The sequence below is a fragment of the Neolamprologus brichardi genome, chromosome 7 (assembly GCF_056152115.1).
Source record: "Neolamprologus brichardi isolate AB-2024 chromosome 7, ASM5615211v1, whole genome shotgun sequence".
In the NCBI taxonomy this organism is placed as follows: Eukaryota; Metazoa; Chordata; class Actinopteri; order Cichliformes; family Cichlidae; genus Neolamprologus; species Neolamprologus brichardi.
In genome coordinates, this window is record NC_142110.1 from 46,071,607 (window position 1) to 46,082,329 (window position 10,723).

A 10,723-nucleotide genomic window follows, 5' to 3' on the forward strand; every position below is an offset into this window, starting at 1 on the left:
CTGCGCATGCCCACGCAGGAGATGACAGGCGTGCCGCTGCGGTGCTGTTTGTTTATTTTACAGTAAAGACAGTGAAAATTGCTGCGCTGCTGTGAGCTTAAAGCTCATATCTGAGAGCGAAAAGTGACTAAATTGTTACAGCGAACCTATTCATTTTTCAAGTATCAAAGTCTCAGTGAGTTCTGGGATATTCTACGTGTACACTGCACCAAATATTAAATTATTTTTTAAAAAAAAGATGTGTTCCTCTGTACTTGATCAGATATTATTTATGTTATTCATACCATGACTTCCTGTCATAAGGCTTTCTTTTGTTACCCCTAGTAAACCAATGTTTTGAACAGCATGGCTTTGTGATCAAAGCCACAATTAACTGTTCCTGAGAGATGCATAGAATACATACAAGTATAGAAAAAAACACTAGTCTTGGGGTTTATTTGTATGCTACATATGCTGGCTTTATTGTGTGAAATTGCTTTATGTTTAACATTAATATCTGTCATTGCTACATATATAAGTTTAAGTATTTAACATTTTTTCAGATTCAGAGTTAAACTGGAGACAATGAGTCAAGTCTCAATCTGGGACTGTGAAAAATGACCTTTGGTTGGGCTAAATTAAATGGGTGGATCAAACTATAATCATTAAACAAAAGCTATGATTTCAAATAATTGATTAAAAACAACCGGGACACTTAAACACTAGTTTTTCCACGAAGATCTTTTATGGTTCTGCATACAAATAAACATTTATTTCCTGTTGCATGCCACTAGTTTCTACCTGTAAATGCATGGCTAATCATGTCCCAGTCAGCTTTAACATGAAGCTACTTCCCACTGTTAACAGAGTTTTAGTGACGTTTTTCTCAGTTGCTTTGATTCATATGAATAGTTTTACTCTCCCAAATTAGACATCATCAATCGTGTAAGTCGGCTGATCTAAATGACAAAAATCAATCAATATGCTAACAACTCAAATGTGTATTGTAAAACATTTTACAGTAGTAACAATATACTTTTCCTAAAACAGCTCATACATGCAGCATAACACTATGTATATATAAACTGCAAAAGACTATAACTCATCTCAAATCTGTGATTCATGTGTCAAAATCAAGATTTTTGCATGAGCGTATAAGTCTGTGCAGCCAAAATAAAAAATTCCTTTGGCACAGTGCAAACCAGGGGGGTGGAAACGGTTAGCTATTTTGTCACAATGACTCTTCAAGTGTGTTGCTCATTGTCTAATTTCCTAAGAGTTTTTTTCTGCAACGCTTCACTCACATTGAACTCCTGCTGTGCCACACTGTTAATTTTCTGAGTATAACAGACTGACATTTTGTAGTAGTTATGAAATGTTGCATTCAAAAGCAAGGTTGGAAAGGAAAAAAAATTGCTTTCATGTCAAAAAGAACGTTTTCACAGGACTCAGTGCAATCCTGTGAATAACTAAGGAGATTTTTATTGCTTCTTTTAGTGCTGCTAATCAAATACACTCTATGATCATCAGGAAGTGTGAGCATCTTTATAAAAGAAGAAGTTTGAGCACATTCAGCTGTGTGCTAACCCAAAGCCAAGGAGGAAAGAGATCAACAATGACCTTGGAGAAGCAGGAAGGGTTGTTTATTATTATTATTATTATTATTATTATTATTATTATTATTATTATTATTATTATTATTATTATTATTATTTAACCGAGAAAAAAAACTCTTCAGACTAAAAATGTCCTGGCCAAGCAGGACATCAGTGCAATCATAATTTCCATAAATTAATAGCACATACACAAACAAATCCATACACCAGCTAAGTGTGTATGGATACATGATCCTAAACACACCAACAAATCTAACAAAGAAATCTGAAAAAGAAACAAGTCAAGATGTCCCAGACAAGTCCTCAACCTGGCTGAAGTCTTGTGGTACAACCTTAAGAGAGCTGAGCATGAACAGTTGCCAAGAAAATCTTAATGAACTGAAGCAATATTAAAAATGATGTGGGCCAGAATTCCTCCATAACGGTGTGAAAATTGATACAGTCATACAGAAAACAATCATCTTGAGTTATTAATACTAAAGGTGGTTTTACAATAACAGGCCATACTTAGCTTTTCATAGAAATCCTGGTAAAACCTTTTTACACGGATGGAAACAACAGACACAGTAAGAAAAAGACAGAAATTGTACACAGCACAGAACAAAATCCTAATGATCTGCAACATATAGGGCATGGCTGTCGACACAGAGCACAGGCCTACTGTGTACAATAGTATGTTATAGTAACAAATCAGTACTGGAAATTGAGGGTGATCCTGACGCTTGCCTGGGCAGCAGATTTTCATCCACGATCTTTTCTCCTACATCTTCCTTTATACTGTTGTGCTCTGTTTTTACTTTCCTTTACATTGCTATATCATCACATATCCTTATTCTTATTGGCAGGCTGTTGCCCGCATTAAATGTTTATCTTAGCAGCTCCTCCAACACCACAAATTACTGTAACTCTGCTGCGCTCAAGCTCTATAAAAATGCTTTACAGTCTTCATACTCATGACTTCTAATGTGTGTGTTTGACAGATTTTGACAAATAAACAGGCTATTCTGAATATGATGACTCACACAATGCGATAGTGCTGCATTAATTTGGACAATTAAAGTATTGAACTGATATAAATGTCTGTTTCGCTCACACAGACATAAGCAGGCTGTAACTCTTCACACTGTAAACAATTGCACTTAGTCATTTGCCTTATTATTTATTATGAGCACATGTTTAGGGGGATTTTACATATTTCGAAAACTTCAGCAGAAATATTCGAAAGCAACTCGAGCAAAAGAATATATAGAAACTTGCAGATGATGTTTGAAGCACACAATGCTGTTCGGCCAGCATGACACTGAACGAGAGAACAATGTGTCCTTTACATTATATGCAAATATAATGGCAGAATAAAGCAGAACGCAGAACCACATGTTCTTGAAGAGTATTTCTTTGAGTACAATACAATAAAAAACACAACAGCAGTCAGCTATCATCACAACATTACAGTTTTTTCTGATTGCTTAAGCACATTTTTTGTAACTATTGGCTATTTTTGCAAAACTCTACACACAAATAAGAAAACCTGTCACCCAATTATCAAAACATTGTAGTTCTCTTGCAAAAGCGAACACAGCTAGATTAACTCTTCACACCTTCGTAAAAATGGTGTTTTCGTATCAAACAGTACACACAAGCCATCATCTACTAAGCACACAATGCGCTAACTGCACACTGATGGTATGAATAAAAAACACATCTGGCTTTTGCTTTCTCTGTGCACAAGGTAGGCTATGTCAGTTAACTTCAAGTACTATTATTCACACACATCAAAACAAACATAAGTGTTTATTTCCAAGTATAGGATTATTTGCAATCGCCATATTGACTATATGGGTTTCTTGTTCTGCAGTGAACATGCTTCCTCTGCCCCCAGCATCTGGTCGTCTAGCAATTCTGTAAAGTAACAATTTCAGTATTTTTACATCTATGGTATTGTTGTGCTACAAATCTTAGTGCAAAGTGACTGTACTAACTGATTCTCATTTCAAAATGTCCTTATGATGCTTGCTACAGAGTAGTGGCTCGAGTTAGGCTGAACCCGTTGGCCAGCTTCCCTCAGGGTCATTCCACGGTTGATTACATGGTCCACTATTGTAGCTCTGATGTCATCAGCAATTCTATTTCTTACTCTTCTTACCCTTCCTCTCCCCCCTCCTCGTCCTCCTCTCCCCCCTTCTCATCCTCCTCTTGCTCCTCCTTGTCCTTGTCGTCCTCTTCATCCTACTTCTTCACCTCCACGTCCTCTTCCTCGGCCTCCTCTACTTCTCACTCTTCCTGCTCCCTCCATTGTACTCCACACACAGAGCTTACCTGTATTATAGTGCTTAGGCTGATTGCAAAGTGAACTAATTATCTAAAAAAGTTTTCACAAGTGAAAGTGTGCCAGACAGTTGGCAAAATAGTGTTAATGATAGCCATACATGTGTATAATTTTGCTAGGAGTGTGTTGGAAATTTGGTAATTGAGTGTAAGCAGTGAGTTGTGTTTAAAGTTCTGCAAAAAGAGTGTTGTGCAGTGAATTGTGCCTACAGTTTTGCAAAGTGTGTGTTACAAAATTGCAAACTGAGTGCAAAGCAGTGTTTGTGCTTTTAGATTTGCAAACTCAGTGAGTGGTTTTGCTATAAGTATTAATAGTTTTAGGAATTGTGCTATAAGAATCACAGTTAGGGTTTAAGCATTCAGAAAAAACTGTAATAGTCTGTAATAGCAGCTACTCAGTGTCAGTCAACATATGCAGCACACAATTATTATGGAATTAGAAGGTGAAGAATACACCTACACAGTCCACTATTGTTCTGAAAGAATATGCATTTTTACCACCCTGGTTTTATACAGCATCAAACTAATGCTGTGACTCAGCGGGTAAAATTTCATTTTGACAGTTAAAACATTTTGGAGGTTAATAGTGTTTTGTTTCATGAATGAACTGTTGTGGAAAGTGCATGTTCAGTACTGAGAAATCTAAAAAGGGGCCAAGAAACGTGCCAAAGCAGCTGAGAGCAAACATAAAAGAAATGGTCTAACATGAACAGAAAGCTTTTCAAATGTCACGTTCTGTACCTTTAATCTGCAACTGCTGTAACAGCGAGCTTGACCTTTTATGGGTTTCGCTGCCTTGGAAGAAAGGAAAGCCTATCTAATGAATGTTTCGTAGATATTTTAGGCTGAATAGAAAGTGTTTACATGTAAAATGTTTAACCTTAATGAGATTATGTTTATAATTAAAAAAAAACATATTGCAGAAATGAAAGTTCTTAATGATAAGAAAAACAAACAGTAAGACTTTTTCTTCTCCTGTTGGCTTCATTCTTGGTATATATTTGTGGCTCATGCTTTATGCTTACAGTTTTTCTCGGTCACTTTGGTGCTTTTCTCAGATCAAAATGAAAATTCTCAAAACGATTAATGCAACCTCCACAACATTTAGTCATTTGTGCAATTTCTCCTTCCTCTGAACAAATTGCAAATGCTCTTGGACATGTATCAGGTGCTTTCTTACAATTCTCTGCCATCGACAACATTATCATTTGCTTATGTCATGTCAGTCAAAATGAACTATACTTTGGATGCTAAATAGTAGTTCCCAATAAAATTAATAGTCTTTATTTCATTGCTTGAGTCATTATATACAAAATTGGTGAATTAGTTTTCAAATGCTGTCAAGCAAATGTTATACCTTTTTTTCAACTCAGCAAGTATGTTGTTGTGTGGGATAGTGTCTCTTTTCACTACTCACATCTGGTCAGACAGTGGTTTGCAGCACATGACAGAATACCTGTTGAATATCTCCCTCCCTACTCCCCATTCCTTAATCCGATGGAGGAGTTTTTGTCTGCCTGGAGGTGGAAGGTTTATGACCGCATGCACAAATGGCCCTGCTAGCCATGGATGCAGCATGTGACGACATCACAGCAGAGTCATGCAGAGGGTGGATTCGCCACTCCAGGAGATACTTTCCTCGCTGCATTGCAAGGGATGATATCCGTTGTGATGTAAATGAGAATATGTGGCCAGACAGACAGGAACGTCTGAATGATTTACGTATGTTCAGTTACAATATGTACTGTTATATTGTTCACATTTGTGCAGAGCTCTACCAAAAGGGTGTTTCTCACGTTTATTCTAAATACGTGACTGTAGAGTATTTTTTTTTTGTTGTAGAATTACAAAAATCCCACACAGTAAAAATGTGAAACATACGTATTCAGTGTCTTGTACTCACTTACTTCCATAACTACAGGAATGTCTAACTTTACTGTATATTTTACTGTACATGGCTGTGCAAAAAGTGTATAGTGCTCTCTTGAGCATTTTCAAGTAGTGTCACCGAGTTCTGACCTTTTTTTTGCATTGGAAGACACTGAGAGAATACTGTACACTGTCATAATGAAAACATGACAAAGCCATTTGTTCATCAAGATGGTGTCAAGACTTCTCATTTTGATGACACTTGCTGTTTCATTGACATGAATACTTGCTTTTGAGGAATGGATTATCAATTTTGAGCAAGTGACCTGCTTTTGCAGGTTATCCACTAGGTTTTGCAGTTTGCACTAATTGTTTTGAGAAATACACTAACTGCTGTGCAAATGTTAACAGTGATGTGAGAAAAGCACCAAAGCAACTGAGAAAAACTGTAAAATAAAATATTTCCCACATCCATTTTAAATAAGTTCCACAATGATAAATTACTCCATTCACTGCCTGTCCGTATCTCTGCCCTGCACACTTGGCCCATGTAAATCTGTTCGTTGCGTGAGGATCCTATTAAGTTCCACAGTGTTATTCTATTATTGTTATCTACTTCCGACTGTTAACAGCAAAAGCTAGGTGATGATGTGACATGTATTTTTTCCATTTGTACCGTTGCCTTGGCCTTGATAAGAGTGTAAGCATGCCAGTGTCAAAAAAGGGAAGTGGGAGGGTTCAGAGGGCAGCAGGGAACCTGATGGCAGAATTGTCATTAGGACAAGCTGGCGCTCGAGACCAGGAATCTGACACCACCTTCTCACAAATGCTACCACTTGGAGTGGCGTCTCATCCTGAGTGATGGCCTACAAGACTCCAGGCTCTGACACCTCTTTATCACTCTGGTATGGAAGCAGGCAGAGTGAGGCCCGCCAGGCATGTGGCGCTAGAGGGACGGGGATTACGGCTGACTGATGGGGAGTGCGGTGATTACCTGACAATGAAATATGTTGCACAAGCTCAAAAACTGCTCAGTGAACATATTTGTTTTCAGATATTTTATTTTTTTTACCAACCGTATTAGCATTTATGTCGAAAGCCAAAAAGCAAGATATGAATGGCTGGTATAAAGCATGATTTCACAGCAGTCGACTGCAAGATTAAGCAAGAGAAATAACATTTTTCAGACAAGAAGCCCCCGAAGAGCTCCAACATACCGTGAAATCCTCTCCTGGTCAAAAGCCATCGAAAATACATTTTCTGTCAGTCTTTAAATCATCTGGCTGGCTCCAACATGCCACAGGGCAAAGAAGCAAATTATGTCATTTAGAAATTTGTGGCTGAATATCTCAATATAAAGCATTTCAGCAGGATTGTTAATCATAAGGCTTTTCATAATTTAAAAAAAACACACATTACAGTTTATGTAGTGCATAAAATATGTATAAATTATTGAAATAAATATAGATATTGAAGAAAATGTGGAGACTTACAGAGGAAGTTTTTTGTTTAATTTCTCTCAGAATCCCAAAATATTCCGAAGGTTATTGCTGTTGTCTGCATTATTTAGCTTTTTGGCTTACTCCTCATGATGTGGCATGAGATGGGAACAACATTTATACTTTGATTTTCAGATATTTGCTGTCAGACAATCGTTTCCTCTCTCTTGTTTCGACTACAGTAATAGATGATTGTGGTTAACGATTTGCAGCATTATATCGAAAGGCTTATATTCTACATTAATATAAGGATTATTGATTTATCTTTATACAATTGCAAATTTACATCATGTGTTCATTTCTAATTTACAACTGAGTCCTGACCTGTGCTTTTTACACACCAATGCATAAGATCTTAGATAGATAGATAGATAGATAGATAGATAGATAGATAGATAGATAGATAGATAGATAGATAGATAGATAGATAGATAGATAGATAGATAGATAGATAGATAGATAGATAGATAGATAGATAGAGATGTTTCTAAGATGATGACTTTTAGATCCATCACAACACAGTTTTAGTAATAAGTAATACTCTGAGGACTATCTGCAGCCACACTCTGCCACCACCATTCCCTCATACTTGTGGTTGAAAGTAATCGCCCCATTATCGTGATAAAGTAGTGAGATTGGCTCCAACTTTGTGGGTACACAGCAGGCACGCGGTGCTCTATCTGGATTCTTTATACTCAGCAGCGTCTGCACTATGGCATGTTTGGTGGGGGAGACCTCAGAAGTCATAGGCGGGTTGCATACGCCATTGCACTTGTACGCTTCGTACCCCAGAGGTTGGATGATCCATGAATCCCAGCCAATGTCTTTAAAATCCACAAAGAGAGGTGTTCTTTTGCATGACTCGCTCTTAACATTGCGACGGATTCGAGGAGGTGCGTCATAGATAAGGTTGGACTGCGGTCGCATGAGAGACTGTTGGTTTAGCTCGTCCTGTTTAGCATGGCCGTGATTAACATGCTCCCAGAAGGGTTCTTGGCCCCTGCCCATGTTCTCAGGAAGGTCATTCTCATGGTTAATCATTTGGATGAGCTCTTGTTTGTCCTGTTTGCGGTCTCTGCTCTGATCATCTGAGAACACAATCATTATTGTATTGTGTTTCCCGTCCAAGCTCCTGTCAATGTCCACCAAAGTTTCTGCCTCCTCTGTGGCCTCTTGTGTGGCCCCTTCCTCCTCTGACCCCATACATGCAAGATGAACCTCGAGTCTGTGAGTTGCACACCCTGACTTCCGCCAGAGTGTAACCACATGCGTCAGTTCAAATGACACCCAGCTATTATCTTTTGCATGGATATGCTTTGTCACCAGTTCCTCCAGATCCTTCATCTCCAACACCTCCTCTTTACCCCTCCTTCTTCCTTCTTTCCCCACCTCTTTAGTCCAAACAACTCCCTCATGTATTTTGTAGATTGTCACCTTGCAATCAAAGCCAACAGATGGTCTTTGGGCCTTCCAGACCAAAGTGAAAAGTCGAAGTTCAGCTAATGTTATTCGTTCATGGTGAGGCAAGGAGATATTAAACAGCAAGGGATATATCCTTATACCCCTGGGTGTTGTACCGTAGGGGGATGAATCTGAAATTAAAGGATGAAAAAGCGTGCTTCAAACTTTTTGTATGAATGTGCGTGATCAGACTTAAGGCACTCTCACTCATAAATTGTCAGGATGAAATAAAACAATGATAATTAGCATTTACAGTACATCACTTTCCCCTCCATAAGTCAGAACTGTTGAATAATTTAAATTCCTGAACACAACATTAAACGTGACAAGAGTGTGAAGAAAGAAAAAATGTAAGTGGTAATATTTAAATATTTCCAAAACAAAAAGAAGCTTGTACCTTCATTATTGAAGCTGCGCACAATGTTGGCTGATGGCACAGCAGTCCGGTCATTAGCAAATCGGTTGTACAGCTCAAGCATGTACTCTGGCGGCTCTTTGTGAGCAGCAATTTGCCGGGTCTGGGGCCTCAGCTTTGTGAGGTTCAGCGTAGACAGAAATTGGCTTAGAAAGTCCTGTGCATCAACCAGTGGATTATCAACCACAACACTACCAAGTGATGCCCTGTGATGGTTCTCAGCGGGGTTGATAGGACTGCTCAAGCTCAGATGAATGATCACCAGAAGCAAGTAGATAAACCCAAGGTTGGAGAAAAGTGAAGTGATCATGGCTGAATGGAGGAAATGCTTAATTCCAAAGAGTAGACATCAGAAAGGAAGATGAGAGCCTTTGGAGAAAACACCTTGTTCCAGAGGTTTCTCTGTTAAAGGCCAACAGGTTGCAGTTGGGGACAAAGGGAAAACAGCTTTGCCCTTGTTGATCTGGTGGTTAGGTTCTGAGGGCAGGGCTGTGCTGACCAATGTGCTGTGCATGTTTGGAGATCGCTAAAGCATGGGCTGCCCTCTCTCTCTGCACAAGGATCTTATGACATTTAGTCCACTGATATTCTCATTTACATGCAGTGAATTTAGGCAAAAAAGTTGTAAAATCAGAGTAGAATGTACCATTTTAAAATCAAATAATCTTCCGTGTGATTTGGGTGGTTTTCCATATTTTTTAACCACAAATTGAATTTTACATATAGCACATAGACTTTCATATAACTCACGCAACTCATATTTATACTTGATACTTACTATAATCTCATAGATGTCTTGTATTTATTTATTCAAGCTTTACCCCCTGGGTTGCGTGAAACATTTCAATTTGTCGTACATTCTGTACGTATTGCAGAATTAAGAGAAAAGTTGAATTTGACTTTGACTGCACTTGCAAAACGAATTAAAAATAAAATATGCTGGAAATGACTTCAGTTTTTGCCTTTGAGAGTTTTTCTCAGCACTTCCTGCCTGATGTTGAGACTGATCTCAACATGACAGTGACCCACTAAATGCAGGTAATAGATTACAAATTGACTGATGTATTGACAGTTATTTTTATTGTGTCTTCCTACTGTTATTTTATCTGTGCTGTGATTTTGTCCTTTAAGTCCTTGTAAGGTGTCCTTGAGTGTGGTGAAAGGCACCTATATATAAAATCGATTATTGTTATTAATATTAAATAAAAAGTATGAGCATTTTATGGTTTGCAATCTTCAGAAAATGTCTCAGTATCTCAATTTTTGATTCGCTCTCTTAAATAAGATTAAACATTTTTACAAGGGTGATGAAATCATAATCCTGTTTGTGCATGGTTTTATCTGATTTTTGTATCCACAGCGGAGTAGTTTTGTGAATTAGCCCTGCTCCGGAACACATGTGAAAAAATTCAAAATACTGTTTGTATGCAGGCTGGTTTATGAGATATTTTAAAGACTAATGTCTATATTATATATTACTTTCATCTGTTACCTGTCTAATACAGCTATTCATGGGCTTGTTTAAATAATCTTTGATGTCTTTGACACTATCTTTGAAA

At 37.9% G+C, this 10,723-nt stretch overlaps 1 protein-coding gene across 1 annotated transcript; it reads right to left on the reverse strand.

The window, feature by feature from the left end:
- Positions 1–6,832: 6,832 nt before the first annotated feature.
- LOC102797240 (bone morphogenetic protein 10-like) lies at positions 6,833–9,701 on the reverse strand. The gene is made up of 2 exons (XM_006788914.2): positions 9,147–9,701; positions 6,833–8,880 (listed from the first exon to the last, which is right to left on the reverse strand). The coding sequence occupies exons 1-2, from the start codon at positions 9,472–9,474 to the stop codon at positions 7,838–7,840; spliced, it is 1,371 nt and encodes a 456-aa protein (XP_006788977.1). The 5' UTR covers positions 9,475–9,701; the 3' UTR covers positions 6,833–7,837.
- Positions 9,702–10,723: the final 1,022 nt, after the last annotated feature.